Source organism: Glycine max, chromosome 9, assembly GCF_000004515.6.
Source record: "Glycine max cultivar Williams 82 chromosome 9, Glycine_max_v4.0, whole genome shotgun sequence".
Taxonomy (NCBI): Eukaryota; Viridiplantae; Streptophyta; class Magnoliopsida; order Fabales; family Fabaceae; genus Glycine; species Glycine max.
In genome coordinates, this window is record NC_038245.2 from 45,855,846 (window position 1) to 45,876,592 (window position 20,747).

The following is a 20,747-nucleotide window of genomic DNA, read 5'->3' on the forward strand; positions in this document are numbered from 1 at the left end:
TGGATTAAATTCTTACATTTTTTTATATTTAAGAGAGCCAATTTAGACAATTAAAATTTGATGAACTGAAATTAAACAATGACCAAAAGTATATATAATTAAGCCTATATACTATTTTCTTATTGATTTTCCTAGTTTTGATTTTTTTAAGGCATTAAATGATTTTTTTATTTAATACTTTTTCATATAAAGTAGTAAGATAATCAACTCAACTAATTATTTAGAAAAGAAGATATGTCACAGTAAGACCAAATAAATATGAGAATGGCGTTTTGTGAGAAGTTGCTCAACGTGGTTTAGCAGACACGGATGCAAATTGGTGGAAATGAGTTATGCGGATCATGATAGGTATTCAGCAGGTGTTTATATGTTTTTGAAGGCTTACTATGATCTTAATGCTGTTTGTTTAGTACATTATAGCGACATGAATTCAGTTTTATGTTATGATTTCTGCTGTTTTTTAAGTTGAATTGGTTTAATCTTAAAGTAAGAAGGCTAAAGACTGTTCTTGCAATGCAATTGCTAATAACTACCATAAATAAGTAATGGCCATTTGCAACAAGGATTAAAAACTGCTGCTATCTTTTGCTCTTGTTTTCTTTGGTGTTGTTGGTTTCCTCATCAAGTGTAATCAAGTGATGTTGCTAAATATTGATTAAAAAAAAAAAGTCATGTTGCTAAACTCAGCAAATTACAAGTCAAAACTATTCAAGCCAGTCTAATAACAACTCGAAGTTCAAGATTACAATAGTTGGTTTTAGCAAATACAAGTCAAACGATTCAGAAAAATTTGGTCAGTTTATCACAAAAACTATTGTGCATCAAGGTCTCCCACGTGGCTCAGGAATTGGAGGTTTCTTATTTAATTGACGCTGATGATCTTTGTGGACACTGAACAGCATCAGGAAATGATTTTACGCTACACTTCAATCAATTCCACGTAGAAAGTTCTTAAATCATTGCCCTTGCAGAGATTGAAGAGAAGAACTTTATTTGTTGATGTACTTTCAGACAAAGAAATACCTAAAAACTTATTCTTTGATATTTGACATTTGTGACTTGATTTTAATGTTATCTGTACTCATCCCATGTTTGGGCCATAAAGTTAGAGTAGGAAGACATGAATCAGAACATTACATATTGATTTGGTTTATTGACATTTTTTTCTTTCTTTCTAGTGAAGAGTATCAAATAGTTGAAATGTCATATGCTGATCATGATTACCATCCAGGCTCCAGCTTAATGGCAATCATGATCAGAACATGATATTTCAGCCATTTGACATGTTTCACTAAAAAAAAATGCCAATGTACATTGGATGTTTTTTATTCAACTCTTCTTACTCTAACTTCATATGATTTAAGAACTTATTCAATGGAAATGATTGACGTGCAAAGTAAAATAATTCCCTGATGTTGTTCACATCCTTTGAAGAATAAGCTGTAGATGTAAGATACGTGATGCAAATGGACGGTTGAGATCACAGGGAAAGGGTAGTTAATAACAGGTTGGTAGCTTTCACAATCTTTGAGTTATGGCGAGTGATCTTGGTTTGGTTGGGTTGATAATTTGGTTGTTGGTGAGTGAGCAACACAAGTGTTAAGAGTCATTTAATAGTTAATGCTGATACTGATATACTTACGGTACCATGTTAGCACACAAGTAGCAGCAGAGAAATAGAGAAATAAAAAGATGTGATCCCACACCTTACTCGCTTTAAATGGTTGACTATGTTTTTCCAAAGCTGCTTGGTTTTCTTCCTATTTATACACTAGTTCTATATGAGTGAGTGTAAGTTTATAATTCCTAAATTCAAATTTGTCTACGTTCATGTGTATATATAAAAATGTTATATTGCTCTTTAGGGGTTGGAAATCCAGGATTTAATCTAAGCTCTTTTTGACGTAAGAGGCAGCTTTAATCCAAATTCTTTTTCTCAAAAGATAGAAAAGAGTATACTTATTTTAATTATTTAAAATAAATAATGTTACGGTATTTTTATTTGGGCTTTATTTTTTTCATACTTATAAATATGTAAATTTATTTATTAAATTATTGTAATTGGAAAAACGAACTCGGTTTTTTTGTTGTAAAAAAATCCCCCTTTTGACTTAAAAGTTAAAACTACTGAATGCCTCAGAGCTCATCTATGTCAGCCCAATCCAAATTGGAATGCCAAGTCCAAATCTGGAGATACCTCCCTCATTCTATGCTGAGTCACTCACAGTAAGGAGCTCTACCTTCCATTATTACCCCCATCTTCTTTCTCGTGGCACTACTCTGAACTGAAGGTTTCCCTCCTGCTCCTTGGCCACACTTGGATTTTAGATATCAAACCATTTGGAAGAATTTATTTGAGTTTATGTATGTGCCTCATAAACCTTTTTAATGTTGTAATCTTATTCCAATATTATCTATGTGTAACTTTATTAAAATAAGTTTTTTTTAACTTATTGTTTTGGTATATAAAAAAGATTCACATTATTTTGGAAAACCGATCAAAAGTAGCTTATAAATGTTAGGATGAAATGTAATTTTTGTTTTTCGATTTTTTAAAATATGCACCGTTAGTCTACTTACTTTTTAATTGAGGTATTTTATCATTTATTTTTAAAAAGTTTGTGATTTTATTTCTCATTTTTTAATTTATACATTTGGTCATTTATTTTAAAAAAATTCAGAAATTTAATCCTTGTCACTAATTTCAAATATTGACATATATACTTTGAAAACTGTCTCTCTTTATTTATTATACACATGAAAAATGTTTTTTTAATTATTTAATTGTTAATAAATTTAATTTATTAAAAAGTACATTGTCAATAAGTTTGAAATTGACTAAGAAAATTAAGATTGCATATTTTTTAAAAAGTGGGAATAAAATATCTTAATTTTAAAAAATAAGGAGATTAAAATTATGAATTTTTTAAAAAATAAAAGACAAAATGTTTCAATTAAAAAATAATGAAATTAAAATCACAAATTTAAAAATATAAGAGACAACAATTATATTTTATTCTATATTATTTTCTCTTAACTCATTAAGATGTCTTTTAGAAAGACTAATCCGTGAGACATAACTAAAGCCAGTAATATTTCACGAACCCAACAGTTTAAATCCTATTTTTAAAATTTAAAAGAAAACATGTTATAATAAAAATCTGGTAAAATATAGTAATATAATTAGTTTCAAGTTTGAGTCATAACTATAGAATTATATTAAACACTGAATGTAAAAAAGCTTTATGATCTTACACATGACTTAGAGCAAAAGTGAAAAATACTTGCAAAAAACCAAAATAAGATTTTGTGCTATTCAGTAATACATATCCATGTGCGTGTTTATAATGAAAAAAAAATATTAATATTTTTACATGATCAATATTTTTTTAATACTACATAAACATCTTATTAAATTCTTTAATAGCCTTTTTGACCATTTCAATATAAATTTATTACTTTTGCAGAAATAAATAAATGTAGTGATCTATTATTGATTGTTAAGTCAAATCAATCTTAATTAAACTTTAGAAATACATCACAAAATTAAAAAAAAATGTAGAAAAGTCAAAATCTGCGAGATAAAATTATTAGAAAAATCTTTAATAGAAATATATGGTTGAGTTTAGTAAGTAAACTTGGTTTACTTGGCATGGAAGCGTGGCTTGTAGAAACCTAGAACTAGAATTCTAGAAGGGCATTCTGGTTGGAGTTTTCTTTCATTTTTTTTCCCTCCTAAACTAAACATATTATTAGTAAACTTGGTTTACTTTGTTGGCATTGAAGCCTAGAAAGTTGGAGTTTCTAGAGTGGAAGACTATTGAAAGTATTTTGGTGTGGTGTGCTATGCCTATTGCCTATTGCCTGCCCTAGACAGTTGATTGTGATCTGTATATATGCCCTAATATCACGGCGTTGAATTTTGCAAACCAATATCAATTATTCTTTCTTAAAGAAAATGGAAGCACTTTGGTTTGGGTTGCCCAAAGAGTTACTATGACGTTATCATATTCCATCACTTCTACTACATTCTCCTGTCGCCAGCGAGGACTCGGCCCACACCTCCCTTTTTGTTTCTACCTAAAATTATAGGACTTCAAAATTAATTAGATGACATATTTTTTAGTGGAACGAGACAATAGATAATTTAAGACGATTGTAGCAACCAATTTGCAGAACATATAGAATCTGAAGTATAGAATCTGAAGTTGGTGAAAGGTCCAATGCTGTTGAAGCCATGGCTTACTTTAAGATGATGAAATGATATTTCAGAGTAACGTAGATTCACATTCACCTCATATATGGTTGTAGATGCCGCAATCACACATAACCACTTCAATAAAATCAGTTTCATTTTATTTTATTTTATCACAGGACGAAAAATGTAATTCATTTTAGATCCAATTCGAGCCGGCCTTTTGAACCTTATATTTAAATCGAAACTTGATAAAATGAATTACGTTTTATGTGTTGTGATGAAAAAATGAATCTGCTTTGATTCATTTTTCTTATCACCAGACAAAAAAAAAACAAATTTAACTTATTTAGATGAACAAAATACATACATTATTATAAATTTTTTGATATTTTTTTAATTCTTATTGATAAAAAAATTGAAACTTGAAATTCATTTCACAAGTTTTAATTTAGGAAAGAAACCTAGAACCAATGTGCAAAACTTGTTTATTATAGTTAATTTGGTCAAGCCTTTTAAAAAAATTGTAATACAAACTTAAAATTTAAATATTCATATTTAGGATTGAATTTTGAAATTCTCTCTTTTATTCCTGAATAGTTTTTTGTTTATGATACAAAATTTCTTTCCAACTTTTCCAATCACAAAATTCAAACTTTTTTTTAAAATATTTTAGTGCTTTATTCAAACACTTTTAAAACCTCATTCAAACATTAAATCAATCACATTACAGTACCATTTTTTAAATTTAAAATCTTGGTCAAACACACTAACAAAACAATATAAAATATTAAAAGATACACAATTTTCTCTTTTCAACATGGGTATATTTCAAATAAATGTCAGGATTCAAACCCAAAATTATTAGATTAAAAAGACAAAAATTATTATATTTATTGGGTTGTGCCTAAAAACAATGTGTTAAATTTGTGTTTAGGCAAGAGTTTCTCACACTTTCGTATAACTAGTTAACTACTTCATCTTACTTAATTTATACATCCGTATATGTGTGTGTGGGATGCTACATCTTGGTGGGTCTTAAATGAACCCCCTCCCCCAGTTTCCAGTTATGTAAATTTGTAATGCTTGCATTATTAAGCTACATTAAGAACCACCTACGATAGTATTATATATAGCTTGGATCTGGGGTGTGGTGGTAAAGAAACCACATGCATGCTTGGCATTTAGGGAAGGTTACAGTTACACAATCTACTCTTTCACTGTCAAACGTGGCTTTCTTGCATTAAAAACTTGATAGCTAGGTCTGATTAAAAGTTTCTCATATTGATGATGTCATGCTTGCATCTCTGTCAATGACTCAAAATGAAATTAAGAAGCTAGCCGGTGAAGATTAATGTTAATGCAACGGATCGGAATTGAAGACCATTCATCTGAGCATGGGCCCAGATTGGCGTTTCATTGTTAGGAAAACAACTCACCTCAAGAATCACACCACTTGCAATTATGGCACCAAATTAAGATGCATGAGAAATTATACCTAGATATTTTGAATATTGATGTTTATGAATTTTTTTAAAACACATTTATTGATATTTTGGAGTGTAGTTGTGTTAAGAATTTAAAGTTTAGCCTCAATTGTGGAAGAAAAAAAAAAACTTAACTTTAGCTCATTAATTTAAAGGAGTTAATTAATTTTAAAGTTTGTATATTGGAGTACTTAATTTTCTCATCATTTATTTGAAATATTTTTTTTACTAATTTAATATTTGATAGATACATTCATGTGTGGGAATTGGAAAATAAAACCTTAAAAAAATAATTTTATATTCTTTAAAATGATTGAAGATTTGACATAAAGCATATAATAATGAAAATAATATTTTTTAATAAATTATAATCATATATTTAAAATTTAGTGCTAGGTTATATATAAGCTTTATGGTACAAAAATTTTTTGTACGTAAAAACGACGAATCATTATCTGTCTCATTGGTTAAATAATAATCTCACCAACGAGACACAGGAGGGGAGTTGATAGAAATCAGCCTATACAACTATACTATTGTTGTCATATTTTCATCGAATTCGTTTCACACCGTCTAGCATTTGTATACAAGAGGATAAAATATGTTTTCCCTTCTAATAAATATTGAAATATTTAAAACTTATTTCTGTAAAACTTTTGATATATTTTTTTTCTTCATAAAATTAAAATATAATATTTTTTGTTCGTTGGGGTTAAAAAACTCCCACAAAATTCCCAAAAACTGCCACAATTTTTTAATTCCTTTTTCATCTTCTTTGAAGCTCTCTAACCTAAACACACAAACCATAACAATAACCAGATGATGGCACAGAGGAGATGAAATAGAGCGCAGATCTGATGGCGTCAGGGTCAACGTCGTGCAGTGACGGCATAGAGGAGATGATACTGGTTGATGTTTGGTGTCCTTGTCTCTTGCTTGTAGATCTGGTGTTCTTGGCTCATGCGCACAAATCTAGTGTGCTTGCTCGTGCGCGCGGTGACGATGTTGGTTGGTGTGGTGAGGCGCGCGCGCCGTGTAGGAGGTGGCACAAGCGACAGCGCGACGCGGAGGAGGAGGTGGCGGCATGATGTGGAGGAGACGGGGTAGGATGGGTGGTCGCGTGGTGCTCGGGGCTGTGGTGGTGATGGCGTGCGACCCAAACCCAAACCCCAACCCAGACGTGCAACCGAAATCATATTTTAAAATTAAGATTAAAAATCATAGGTTCTAAGTATTTTACGAGGATAAAAAAATCACCATTATAATTTTACGAGGATAAAAAATTATTTAAAATTTTAAAAAATGAATTTTAAATATTTTCATTTTTAATAAGATAAAAAATATATTTTAGACTATATAAGTTAATAATATATATAGTGTATGAGGTAAGATTTTTTTTATTATTGCTAATAATTATAACAAGAAATATTTAATAATTTACTTAATTTTTAGTATTTATTTAAATTCAATGTACATATGTTTTTTATAATTAAAAGTATTTGTACGATGTAGTCCTACGTAAGTGTAACAATGAATGCAATCCGAGGGAAGTTTCAAAAAAATTGACCTCATTATTTAGTGTTACTGTAGACATGTGTCCCTTTGATGGGGTTGACAAATGACAATATCGGGCCTTGCCCATCCCATGCCACTTCACTTCATTATGAGGCCATCATTTCCCCCAACGTGGACCCCACTTTTGCCACGTGGGACCATCTCAGTGGCTGTCCCCGACAATCCCCACCGTCACCGACGACTACCACTCGTTTCCCGAAAGCGACAACACGCAAGCACACGTCGTCCCCACGTACGTGGCGGGCCCCGCTTCCCAACGTGGCCACGTCGACCTCGTCTCATTTACACGTGTCACCACGCGCTTTTCCTCCGCCACGTGTCTCCACACACTCCGCGGGACCCACTCCAGCGATTTCTCCTCTGTATTATAATAATCAAAACAAGGTTCGCGAACCAATGAAATCAAATCTTCCCTTTTTCGTACGTTGGTTGTGCGTTAATCATAAGGAACCCACGCGCCGTCATCTCTGATCACGCGCTGCCAGCATTAGAGTTGGAGAGTGAAGGACACGCGCGGGGGAAAGAAGATGAATAGAGTCATAAGGGGCGTATTTTATTGGTGGTGTTTCCCAATTCAACAACCGAGGAAGGTTTCCTTGTAAAGCACGGTTCGTGAGGGGCGAAACGCTATAAATACCAGGATCCTTATTAACGTTTTCCTTTCTTCCCTTCTTCGCCGCTTTGCTTTGTTGCGCACCGTTCCGTTTCGTTAGTCCATTTTCTTTGTTTTTTATTTTTCCAGGTGAATATTATTATTGCGCTTTCGTGTTTCTCCCCGAAAGTACAAATAACGCATTGCCTTTTCCTATTGTCTCTCTCTCTCTGTGTCCGTGTTTGGCTGCCCATAATATTACCCCATTTTTAGCTTCTGCCAAACAACAACTTGTGCCTTTTGTCTCCTTTCTTATTTGTTTCTTTTTTAAAATTAAAAAAATTAGTATAACCTATTTTTTTGTTGGCCGCCAAACTAAAAATATCAGTGTTTGCGCCTTTTAATCTGGTATTCCTCTTCTGACTGGTGGCTTCGTTTTCGCTTTTGAAGATATTTAGACGAGAACGAGAATCCGCATTCTGATTCTGAAGATTCATGACTAATCTCATTTCTTTCTTCCCTTGGTTTGAGCTCGTTTTTTAGGTAAAGTATGCTTCTCTTTCTTTGCCCCCTTTCCTCTGTTTATTTTATCTGCCTTCCAATTTTTTTGGTTGCTTTTCTTTTTTTCTTTTCATTCGGTGCCGATTGGGTGAAACGCTAAGACATTCAGAAGGGTCGGTGCCGTTTTGACTTGTGAATGTTTCGTGTTACCTTCGCTTTTAGTGATTATTATTATTATTATTATTATTGTTATTATTATTATTATTCAATCTGGTGTTAAAAGTTTTGGGAGCTGGTCAGAATCTAGGATTCAAAGCCACCTTTTTATTTTCTCTTTTCAACTCATTTTGATTGAAAAATTGTTTTTTTTTTGGGTTCATTTTCTTTTTCTAGTTAATCATATTCTACTTTGACCGATCCTTGATTGATTGGTTAATTCGGTTTTTTCAGTTTTTCCCGACCGTGAGATGGGTGCTGTCGATTATTGATTCTGATTTGTCTTCCCTGAAGCTGTTTTTGATTATGCTGATGTGATGTTGTTTGTTTACACCCTTGATTTTTTTTAGTCTAATTGTTTATTGTCCTCATCGTGTAAACTAATGTGAACCATTTAAAAGAATGCAAATATAAAAGGAAATGAGGAAAAAGTCAATTTCTGAAGTCTACATCACTCTGTGTTCAATTTCCCGGTCATGAGGTTGTTTTTCGGAGTATTTTAAATTTATACCATGGAAATACTTGTAATTTACGATTGGTTTTGAAGGAAATGTGCCTTACAAAGTTTGGGAAAATATGTATTCTTTGTCATTGTTTATTGATATTCTACGTCAGTTTGTCTATTTCATCGCAGAATATTTATGTGTTGGGTCCATATGTATTATTGACTCCCACTCTTTGTAGGCCCAAATTGTGTGGTTGCATATGGTATTGTTTTCTTTCGTGTCCACTAAGTGGGGTAGCACACCTTTACATTATGCAGAAAATCAGCAATTTCTTAATTGTTTCATTAATCATTAACAGCTTACACTTAAGCCGTTGAAAATTTTTATCTTCCTATTTCTTGTTAGTGGTGGTTGGATTTTTTCATTCCTGATTTTTTAAGTGTAGTTTGGTCTGTTTTCATATTTATTCTGCATCATGTTGTAGTCATTGTTAGTGATTTCTATCATCTGTCATATTTAATTAGTTGTTACTCTGTAGTAGATATAAGTAGTTTGTCCATTCTTTAATAAATATCTACAACATTCATCGTTGTCACGATCAATTCTCATTGATTGAAACCTTTCCTAGAGTGGAGTACTCTTTAGTAATCAAGCGTGGAAGATTATGTTATGTTTTGATTTTCTTAAAATGGGTTTCTTTTATCCCTGTTAAGTTGGGGTAATTGAGTTTATATGGAAAGATTCGAATCTGCAAGCAGGACTTGACCTTTGGTACCAGTCATATGAGTGTCTCTTTTTGTCAATATAACAGTTAATTACTCAAGCGACATATGTTGTGAAAATGATACTAATTCTTCTGTTCATTACCTGCTCTTGCTGTACAATTTTATAAGCAACAATCAAGGATAAACTGTTTCCTTTTCCCTTTTGCTATTTTTTTAATATTATAATTACAAAAGCCAAAAGAGTGTAAGTGCATACTATTGTCATAGATGCTTTTTCTCTTTCAACCATTTCATATACAACTGAATATACATGATCCTAACTCTAATATATTACTCAACTATAGTTCAAGGAAAACCTCACTACAAGTAGGATGGACCCTTTAACGTCTTTAGGATGGACCCTTTAACTCTAATATACATGTTTAGTTGTCAATTAAGGCCAACTGGTGCTTTGTGTATGTATATAGCTCACTACAAGTAGGATAGACCCTTTAATGTCTTTATTTGGATTTTAGTTAATTGCATTTTTAGACCAATCATTAATAGGAAGAATCAATAATACTTCCTTGCTTTTTATTTTTTCAAATGATTATTTAAATTTTCTGTTATATAATTGTGCAGCATTTGATAACAGCTGTTCCCAAAGCTGTCTCCCTTCACTTTTCCGCTCTCTGCTCCCCATTCTTGCTTCTGCTTGCTTCATGTGTTTCATAGTATAACTTCTATACATCTCAAGCATCTTTTGTTATTTATTGATTTGATATTGGTTTTAGCATTTTCATGTGCACTGTTTTCTCTCACAATTGCCAGACCTACAAGTTGTTTTTCCATTTCTATCGGATGCTTCTTATTATTAGAATTTTACATATTTAAAAATCATGTTTTCCAATACATGCCTGCAACTCTTTTATCCCTGATAGTTGATAGGAAGATGAAAGTGCACTCAAACTCAAGATATCCATTTGTTTAAATTATTCCAGTCCTGATATTCAAGTACTTTAAAGTAAATCAATTATATGATCATTATTTTCAGGAGCTCGGCAGTTGATGGACTGTTACCCCAAGAGCAGTGACAAGAAAACATTAAAGAGGTGGTTTTTTATTGATAAAAGAGTTGGGTGAAGTGGAAATCCGATAAGTATTAGTTCAATTGGTGCTCAATACTCCTTAAAGTTCTTACATTGTTGCTGGACTGTAAATTGATTTAAAATCTGGATCCCATGGACTTGAAGTCGAATCATACTCCTGTTCTCACTGATGCTGCACCTGTAACAAAGTCTAGACTGGGTGTGCATTCCAGTTTGTTGCCTTACTCCCATACTGGGACAACCTTTACACATGGAATGTTATTGACTATCCCGAGGAAGAAGACAGGAATTCTTGAAGATGTTCGTTGTAGTGGTTGGTTGGATGCCATGAAATCATCTTCACCTCCAGCCAGGAAGATAACAAAGGATGTTGGTCTTGGGTTTGCATCATCTGATTCTGATACTGCTGGTGCTTATTTTAGCTGGCTGGTATTACATACTTCTCTTTTGGTTCTTTTCTGAATTTCTCTATGTTTAGGTGGCTATTTATGCTATTTTTTTTTCATATTTGTTAATTTCACAGCTAAAATACCCATCAGCACTTACATCTTTTGATCAAATCACAAACTATGCAAAAGGGAAAAGAATTGCGTTGTTTATGGATTATGATGGAACTCTTTCACCGATTGTGGATAATCCTGACTGTGCTTTCATGTCCGACAATGTATGTGGTACTCTCCTTGGGTTTACTATCCATAATAACATCAATTGGGTTTTATTCTATTCTCATTTTTCTTTGGCTAATTACAATTCTGTTAACTCTGCAGATGCGTGCTGCTGTTAAGAAGGTGGCAGAATATTTTCCAACGGCAATAATTAGTGGAAGAAGTCGTGATAAGGTAGTTGAACAATTTTTAGAAAAACACATACAATTTTCTATCTCTTTTTAATTCCCTTATCTATCTGAGCACCACTGCATACACTCCTGCTCCCAAGAAGCTTCCTTGTCAGTTGCTGGTTCTAACTTTCGTATTACCGCTGTTGGCTCAGGTATATCAATTTGTAGGACTAACAGAACTTTATTACGCTGGTAGTCATGGAATGGACATCATTGGCCCTGTTAGACAATCTGTATCTGATAATCACCTAAATTGCATTAGGTCTACAGACAAGCAGGTACAGGGAGTTGAAAGTTTCTATCTGCAATCTGTTTTGTGAATATCTCTCTCACTTTCTGTTCTCTTGAATTATTTCATTAAATGGCTTCTGTTATTATCTTTAAATTTACAGGGTAAGGAAGTAAATTTATTCCAACCTGCTGCTGAATTTCTGCCCATGATTAATGAGGTATGCATTTGAAAACTAGTAACATGAGCCATCTTTCAATATTTTTTCTTCATCAGAACTTTTTATCCTGATTGGCTTATGCTTGGGGCAGGTACTTAATTCTCTTGAAGAGTGTACAAAAGACATTAAAGGAGCTAAAGTTGAGAACAATAAATTTTGTGTATCTGTGCACTACCGGAATGTAGATGAAAAGGTTATAGGCTTTTGTACTTATAATTTTCTGCTATCTTGATTTTCCTTTTTCTGAACTTTTTACCCATGCTATGTTCTTAAATATTTTTCTTTTCAATTTAATAATACAGTATTGGAATTGGGTGGGGCAACGTGTTCATGATGTTCTGAAGGGCTATCCACGTTTGCGCTTAACTCATGGGCGGAAGGTACTGTTTTTAGTGCCAAAGCCAACCTTTTGACTCATTTTTTAGGAGATTCAACTGTTCAATGCTTAAAATTTCTCGTTTATAATTTCTGCTTACTATTTTTAGGTTTTAGAGATCCGACCTGTGATTAACTGGGATAAGGGCAAAGCTGTCACGTTTCTACTTGAGTCACTTGGTGAGTTCCGTTTTTGTTTTTTTAATATGGTTTCTTTTTTTAATGATCACAGTACATTGTTTTGCAGTAACTGATATTAGACATATTGTTTTTTAGGGCTAAACAATTGTGATGATGTGCTTCCTATATATATTGGAGATGATCGGACAGACGAAGATGCATTTAAGGTAATATTTAGCTTCCAGTGATGCACTGTTGCACCTATTCCCTTTATTTTTCACTTTGCTCTGTTGATTTCTTTAACACTGATATGGTATGGAACAATCTGTTTCAGGTTTTGAGAGAGGGAAATAAAGGTTATGGGATCTTGGTGTCTTCAGCACCAAAAGAAAGCAACGCAATTTACTCTCTTCGTGATCCATCAGAGGTAAATCTCATTTTTAACTGAGTTTATATATTTTGTTAGAAATTTTTCTTGTAGTAATTTGTTAATTTTTTGTACTAAAAAGGCTTTTAGCAACAGACACTGTTAAATGCTACTATATAGATCATTATTCGTTGTGCATCATGTTGGTATTATTTGGTCCTGACATAAATTTACCTTATATGATTGTATCTACAGGTCATGGAATTTCTCAAGTCACTTGTGTTGTGGAAATCAAGCACCTTAAAAAGCCTTATATAGTGTATAGAGGGAGAGAATATACTCTGCTATACTATACTATATCATAAAAAAAAAAAACAGATTTTTTCGATTTTGGTTTTTCTCGGAAACATTCCAAGAGGTTTCCTGGAGCCAGATTTACGCACAGAAGAACCTCTTTTGGTAACAACAGCGCTGTCGCTACCCAGTTGTTTTGCTCAAAGCTCCTGTGGTAGCTGTAAATTCGTCGCTCATAATTATAAATATCTCAAAGAATTAAAGAAAAATGTGCTGAGTTTTTTTGTTTTTTGGTTTCCTCTCGTTACAAATGTATTGATATTTAATCATTGCTGCTTCAGTTTTAATCACTATATCTAACCACTAAAACGGGAGTTACACATGCGAAATCATTCATTTGTTAATTCTTTTTGCATGTAGTTTGACTGTTTGAATAATATATTTTACGATAGTTCTTGATCAGATATTCATGTCCGTGATAGCTCTTTTTGCCCATTGAAAGAAAAAAGAAAATAAAAAGGTTACTTAGCTTTTATTGCACTAATTTAAATTGTAATAAAAAAAAGCAAGGCAGGGGATTTAAATTGTATAAAGGATCCAATGACTCAGTTGATGAGGAATTGTCTGAGGCTGATTAGTCAATTGGGAAGGACTAGATGACTGATTGTATGCTGGAGGCCTAAAACGAATGAGTAATTAGACTTGGAAACTCTAGAAAAAAGAAAAGCCCAATAATTGGAAATTGGAGTTGAGGAATAAGAACTTTAAATCAAATTATCGATAGTTAACGTAAAAAATAAAAATAAATTATCGATATATTTTTGTTAACTATATTGGTTTTAAAGACCAGAGCTGTCCACCAATTAGTCATCTTTTCAGAACTATACTAGTTTTTTTTTAATATGAACTGATATTCTTTTAAGTATAATATGTTGTCTCAATTTGTTAGAAGCAAATTACAACAACATTCTATAAATTTTTATTAAATTAGTGAAATTACACAAAACTTCATTCTTTTTAATTTTTTTATAATAATTTCTCTTTAAATTTAAAAATATTACACCAATATTTTTTATGTAAAAAATTAATGTATTTTTATTTTTTGATATACTTTTTTAAATGTTTATAGAGAAATTAACTAATTATTATCTTTTTCTTCCTTTTATTTATTTATTTATTTTGAAAGGATGAAAGCCTGAAATTATAGAGAAATTAACTAATTTTTTGATATAGCTGAAAGCCTGAAAGAATTTCATTTTTCAAAAAAGAGAGTTCATCATAGATTCACGAGATTCATCATTCATACAGCACTTTACGAGCGAAAGTACTTATCACAGGGGTTAAGTGATTAGCGTAAAATTCACCATAAAAAAGAAAAAGATGATTGGCGTGAAACTTTGCCTTTGGCACTTTTCTCCCAGCCCCTGTCTTGTCCTGGGGTTTCTTCTGGAATCTCCTTATTAAATCCACACACGATGCCGTGGCGTCTATTCGTGCTAATAATTAATACTAGTAATTATTTGTTTTCTCATATTTTCTCGTCTATAAATAGGTAGGGACGTAATTAAGATTTTTTTCAATAAAAGAGCACAAAAAAATATCCAAATTTTACAATCAAACGTATTAGACATATTTTAAATTATATATATATATATAATCAATTAATATTTGAATAGATCCCCATTTTGGTTCCCGAGTTTGAAATTAGAAAAATGTCAAATAAATCCTTAATTAAGTATGAAGTTACGTGCAGCCTTTGTTTGATCAACGGTCAAGATGAGCTTTTTGTCTTGTGCAAGCCTGCACATCAAATAATCAAGTTGTTATTTTTCATAATTTATGTCCATAAACAGTATATTTTGATTTCCAAATTTTTATCCAAAAATCCCACCTGTCCTTCTGTGTTGCCATAAAATATATATCCATATGTATATGTATGCATTAAAAGAAGCCTACCTGTTCATCCCTTTAATTTGCTTCTTTCTCCGTACGTGTTTGCTCAATCTCCAGTTAGATTAATTGGAACCACCAATCCAACTTCCCATATCGTATCATTATCATTGGTTATCCATATTCAATTATACACTTCCTTTTTTTTTCTTCTATAGTAATTTTTTTGTCTATATAAGTTTCATTTTGTCATTTCTGCTCATTAACACTACAGTATATAGACACCCACCAACACAACTAATTCATTCATGGCAGCCATGAACCCTGATCTTGAGCATGCTCCACAAATTCCCTTGCTGAATCCTCCAACAGGGGAAAGTGGAAGGAGAACGCAAAAGGGTACCCTTGTTTTCATTGTCTCGATTGTTTTCCTATTGTCATTTATCATCATAAACCTTCAGAGCCATGAGCCCAGCTTTGAAAACAATATCACAACGGTGCCATTACTACCTATAGCTAGAGGGGTCGCTGAGGGTGTATCAGCCAAGTCAAATCCATATCTATCACAGAAAGCTTCATATAATTGGACAAATGCCATGTTATCTTGGCAAAGAACAGCTTTCCATTTTCAACCTCAAAGGAACTGGATGAACGGTAATTAAGCTCAACTTTTGTAATGACGCCACGTCAAATATTTACACGTACTGCTATTAATTTAAGTGCTTACATTACACATGTGTTTAACCAAGAATGAATCACTCAACAAAATGTCAAATTTACATTATTTAATTTTTTCTTTTCTTTTCGCTCTCCAACTAACTTGGGAGTTGTCTAGCTTTAATGATCTTTAAATGAATTTTTGACTTATAGTATATTTGTATTATATGAAATATATCAATTTTTAATTTATATTTACTTTTAATATTTCATAAATAATAGAATACCACATTTTAGTTCCTGATTAATTAATCACAGTCTAAAAGCACATTTTAAAAATTTAAAATAAATAAAATTTAATTAAAAAGATGTCATGGTTTAAATTATTGAAAATATATATTTAAAGTGGACTATTGCTATTTAATGAAATTTCTATTTAGTAACATCCCGATGAAAATCAATCAGAAAATAAAAAAAATATATCAAAGAATATATTGTTGATATTTTTATGACTAATTATCTCTTCAAATAATTGCACCTTATTCCATTTTTTCCTCATTTCCTTTCGTTTTCATTTCTATAATGAAGAGGCTAATTAACAATGTCTCCTTGTTCTATTGGGGTTGCTGTGCGCATGTTTGGTTGTATCTGCTGCAGATCCTAACGGTAAGTCGTCTGTTCATTTGCATTTTGCCAACTACTCTTTATATTTTTTTTTTTGGGTTAGTTCTTGACTTCTTTTATCTTTCATAAATGCTGTTTAACTTGCTGGCATCTCTTGAATTATAATATTTGCAAACATATATGAAATAAGAATTTTGATTATATCACGAGTAAAAATATTATTAACGATACATATAGTATTGAATTAGCCTTTATTGGTATAGTCATTTGGTTCGGCAAACGAAAGAGGCTATGCCTCTATCTGGGATTCTGGGTGATATAGAGTCTTTTGATTTAGAATTTCATAAAATTAATCTGAATCACATATTTACGTATAAAGATGTACTTTTCGTTGAAAAAATAGGAGAATTATTTTTCCAACTTTAAAATGAATGAAGACTTTTTATTTAACTATAATATATTATAAATAAACTCAGTCATTATAAGTTTATATTAATAATATAATATATCATAGTGATAGATAATTTTGTTGGTATAGAAAATTCAATTCAATTTAATAACGCAACTAAAATCGTGATCATTTGGTTCATTGCTTTGTTAATTACCGTCAAACTCGTAAGCTTGGAATCCATCGTGTTGACAAGTTATAGTGTTATACTTTCTTTTTTATGATTAAAATTATGCAATTTGAATTTCATAACTCTGAATTGGGCAACGTTAATGTCAAGGGTTAAACTTGGAAGTTTCAGTGAAAAAACAAACAAATTATATTAAACGCTAGCTTGATTGAGAGTTTGACGTCGGCTTGGGGATCCCCAACACCCTGTTTTCAGCTGAAGCTATCATGCATGGGTCACTTTTTTATTTATAAGAAAGTCAATATCATATGGGTGTCAAAGATTGGGAAAATAGTTTAATGTTGGCCATGCATTGCGCATTTGTTAAAAGATAGTATTAATTATGAGAAATTTATAATGTTTATAAAACTCACTAGAAAGTTTGGTGATTGGATTATTGATTGATGATGAAATGGTATTTTTAATGTTTGCAGGTCCATTGTTTTACATGGGGTGGTACCATATATTTTACCAATACAATCCTGATTCAGCAGTGTGGGGCAACATAACATGGGGCCACGCTGTATCCAGAGACTTGATTCACTGGCTCTACCTTCCCATTGCGTTGGTTCCAGATAAGTGGTTTGACATCAGTGGTGTATGGTCAGGGTCAGCAACCCTTTTGCCAGATGGCAAAATCCTAATGCTCTACACGGGTAACACCGATCGAAACGTGCAAGTCCAAAATCTTGCGTACCCCGCCAACCTATCTGATCCCCTCCTCCTTGATTGGGTCAAATACGCTAATAACCCCGTCTTGGTGCCCCCACCAGGCATTGGGCCAAAGGATTTTCGTGACCCAACCACTGCGTGGATTGGGCCAGATGAGAAGTGGAGGATCACTATTGGGTCAAAGCTCAACAAGACAGGTCTTTCGTTGCTTTATAAAACCCAAGATTTCATCCACTATGAGCAAAGTGATCGCTATTTGCATCAAGTCCCGGGTACCGGCATGTGGGAGTGCGTTGACTTTTACCCGGTTTCAGTAAACGGGCCTAACGGTTTGGATACATCTGAAAATGGGCCAGATGTGAAGCATGTGTTGAAGGCTAGTTTGGATGACACTAAGGTGGATCATTATGCAATTGGAACCTACTTCATTGAAAATGATACATGGGTGCCCGATAACCCGAATGAGGATGTGGGTATCGGGTTGAAATTGGACTATGGGAGATACTATGCGTCAAAGACATTCTATGACCAACAAAAACAAAGAAGGATCCTGTGGGGTTGGATTAATGAATCAGATAGTGAAACCGCTGACTTGAAAAAGGGTTGGGCATCTCTCCAGGTATATATATATGCATGGAACATATTTCTCTCAATAGCGTTAGGACAAATTATTTAATAAATCTAGTGTACTTAATTTATTTATTTTTTCTTGTCTAAGATTCTCGATATCAAAAGATAATTTTGGACATGGACACCAATTTAAATTGACTTGAGTGAATTTATTTAAAGGGCTCCAAAAATATTAATGATTCGTAAATACTTTTCTTGCCTAGTGTATCCATGTTAGATGTATTAAGGCTAACCGAGAGTTTGTCAAACCCCTGAAGGTAACTCTATCTCGCACATCAGAAGAAAAGGAATTTTGGCAACTGACAATAATATCATAATTTTCTTCTTTTTAATTAAGGTTGTTATGAATTCTCATCCACAATCTTGTTTTTTTTAAATCAGACTATTCCAAGAACAGTTGTGTTTGACAAGAAGACTAGAACTAATTTGCTTCACTGGCCAGTGGAAGAAGTAGAAAGCTTAAGACTTAGCAACTCCGAATTTGAAGGAGTTGTGGTTAAACCTGGCTCAGTTGTGCCACTGGACATAGGCCCGGCCACACAGGTTTGTTAATAGCATTAAGCTACTCGGTTCTTGTTACATAAGTTGTGAATTAGTGAACTCATACATATATACATTTCTTGAAAAAAAATTCAGTTGGACATATTTGCTGAATTTGAAATCGAAGATTTAGCATCCAAAGGAATTGGCAAGGACAATGTAGACTGTGGAAATGGAGCTGTTGACAGAAGTGCTTTTGGACCATTCGGTATTTTGGCTATTGCAGATGACCAACTTTCTGAACTAACACCAATTTATTTCCATCTTTCTAGTACTACTAAAGATGGCAGTTTAACCACTTCCTTCTGTGTTGATGAAACTAGGTACTATAGTTTTCATTTGGTTAATAAGATGGCAGTTTTCATCACTTGAATTAATAAGACCAAAACCGTGAAATCTAATCTCATGAGCATGAAATGTTATTGGATAATGTAGGTCATCAAAGGCTCCTGATGTTTCAAAGCTCATTTTTGGAAGCAAAGCTCCAGTTCTCAGTGATGAAAAATTATCAATGAGGGTATTGGTAAGTATGAATAAGATATATATATATATATATATACACACACACACTTATTGTGTATACATCAGCTAGCCATTGTAGCTTTTATTTAGTTTCTGGACGAAGGAATGCTTACACATTTTCAGTTTTGGATAAAACTGCTTTCTTGGTTAGCATTATTATGTAAGTTCATATGACAATTAAATTTACAATATGATTCAGGTCGACCATTCTATCATTGAGAGCTTTGCTCAGGGAGGGAGAACAGTGATCACATCTAGAGTTTATCCAACAGAAGCAATATATGGAGCTGCAAGATTGTTTCTGTTCAACAACGCGACGGACATAAACATCAAGGCCTCGCTCAAGATTTGGCAATTGAACTCAGCTTTCATACGCCCCTTCCCCTTTGACCAGAAGTTGTGAAAGTCAAAGCTATGGATGCACATTTGCATTATATATTTTGTAAACGGTTATTACTATTGCCCCTGCCAACTAAGGAAACAATGAAAGTCTTGTGGCATCAACATGCATAAAGGCATAAAGCTGATAAGTTTAATTAGCTTGAGTTATCCTACAGCTTGTAGGCATACCCATGCCATGGATATCCATATTATTTGGAATTTGTCAAGAGTCATTAAAGTCTACCACTAGAGTAATTATATACAAAAGAGCCTTCTATTGTTTTATTTTATTTTTATCTTAATTTTCATATCATATTATATACATATCATTCTTACACTTCCCTCTTATTCTCTGAAATAGCATATGGGTGTCATTGTGTCCATGTATCATTGTTTTTCCCGTTACTGATGCAATTCCTAGATTCATATTTATCCATTTGCTACTATTATGGTATTTCATATCAGCAGATATTTATTCTTGAATATAAACACTGTCCTGACAATTGTTTCTTCAGCGTCAAGTTAATTTATCGTGCTTTAACTTAATAACTTTTTTATTTATAAAGTGACAAGCAAGAGCCAGAAATGGCCAATGGCCAATGGGAATGAATAAGAATTTTTCAAAAATATTTTTTGTCAATTACTTTATACTTAATGGCACTCAGCTTTCTTCAGAAACATTCCTCGCTCAATTTTAATTTAAGCTATGCTATCCCCGGTCCTCAATTCTATTATTTAGTTAGAATTATTGGACCCAATTGTGATGCAAGAAAATTCGGATTTTGATTATATACTGATATTAATATGTGATTCCTCGTTCTGTAGTTCAGTGCAGAGTGCATCATAATAAATGTGATCAGGAAAATAGATATCAGCCTATCAGGGGAATAGTTCCTGGATTTGATAGGATTTAATAATAGTTTAGCTCAAGACCGTTTAATGATTT

General features: G+C 32.7%; 2 protein-coding genes across 7 annotated transcripts; both read left to right on the top strand.

Annotated features, from left to right (window-relative positions):
• The first annotated feature begins 7,657 nt into the window (after window positions 1-7,657).
• LOC100775207 (trehalose-phosphate phosphatase A) lies at window positions 7,658-13,730 on the top strand. Of its 6 annotated transcripts, XM_014762349.3 has the most exons (14): window positions 7,658-7,999; window positions 8,300-8,392; window positions 10,359-10,450; window positions 10,771-11,254; window positions 11,349-11,489; window positions 11,593-11,664; window positions 11,816-11,941; window positions 12,056-12,112; window positions 12,204-12,305; window positions 12,415-12,492; window positions 12,598-12,667; window positions 12,764-12,834; window positions 12,942-13,034; window positions 13,230-13,730. In XM_014762349.3, exons 4-14 carry the CDS (start codon window positions 10,958-10,960, stop codon window positions 13,290-13,292), a joined length of 1,170 nt encoding a protein of 389 aa, XP_014617835.1. In that variant the 5' UTR covers window positions 7,658-7,999; window positions 8,300-8,392; window positions 10,359-10,450; window positions 10,771-10,957; the 3' UTR covers window positions 13,293-13,730. The 6 variants fall into 6 exon arrangements, with proteins under 6 accessions (XP_014617835.1, XP_003534412.1, XP_014617837.1 ...); XM_003534364.5 differs by having other exon boundaries at window positions 7,658-8,392; XM_014762351.3 differs by lacking the exon at window positions 10,359-10,450 and having other exon boundaries at window positions 8,300-8,397.
• Window positions 13,731-15,153: 1,423 nt separating this feature from the next.
• On the top strand, window positions 15,154-20,259 carry LOC100814788 (beta-fructofuranosidase, soluble isoenzyme I). Its single transcript, XM_003533466.5, has 7 exons — window positions 15,154-15,812; window positions 16,473-16,481; window positions 17,491-18,347; window positions 18,740-18,901; window positions 18,995-19,221; window positions 19,334-19,421; window positions 19,620-20,259. Exons 1-7 carry the CDS (start codon window positions 15,467-15,469, stop codon window positions 19,821-19,823), a joined length of 1,893 nt encoding a protein of 630 aa, XP_003533514.1. The 5' UTR covers window positions 15,154-15,466; the 3' UTR covers window positions 19,824-20,259.
• Window positions 20,260-20,747: the final 488 nt, after the last annotated feature.

What these genes read in the sequence shown, in the direction of transcription:
- LOC100814788 (XM_003533466.5), top strand. Translation starts at nt 15,467, where the DNA reads ATGGCAGCCATGAACCCTGATCTTGAGCATGCTCCACAAATTCCCTTG. An exon ending in ACATAGGCCCGGCCACACAG is followed by an intron (nt 18,902 to 18,994) that starts GTTTGTTAATAG and finishes AAAAAAATTCAG; the next exon opens with TTGGACATATTTGCTGAATT. An exon ending in TTCTGTGTTGATGAAACTAG is followed by an intron (nt 19,222 to 19,333) that starts GTACTATAGTTT and finishes TGGATAATGTAG; the next exon opens with GTCATCAAAGGCTCCTGATG.
- LOC100775207 (XM_014762350.3), top strand. Translation starts at nt 10,958, where the DNA reads ATGGACTTGAAGTCGAATCATACTCCTGTTCTCACTGATGCTGCACCT. An exon ending in GTGCTTATTTTAGCTGGCTG is followed by an intron (nt 11,255 to 11,348) that starts GTATTACATACT and finishes TTAATTTCACAG; the next exon opens with CTAAAATACCCATCAGCACT. An exon ending in CTCTTCGTGATCCATCAGAG is followed by an intron (nt 13,035 to 13,229) that starts GTAAATCTCATT and finishes TTGTATCTACAG; the next exon opens with GTCATGGAATTTCTCAAGTC.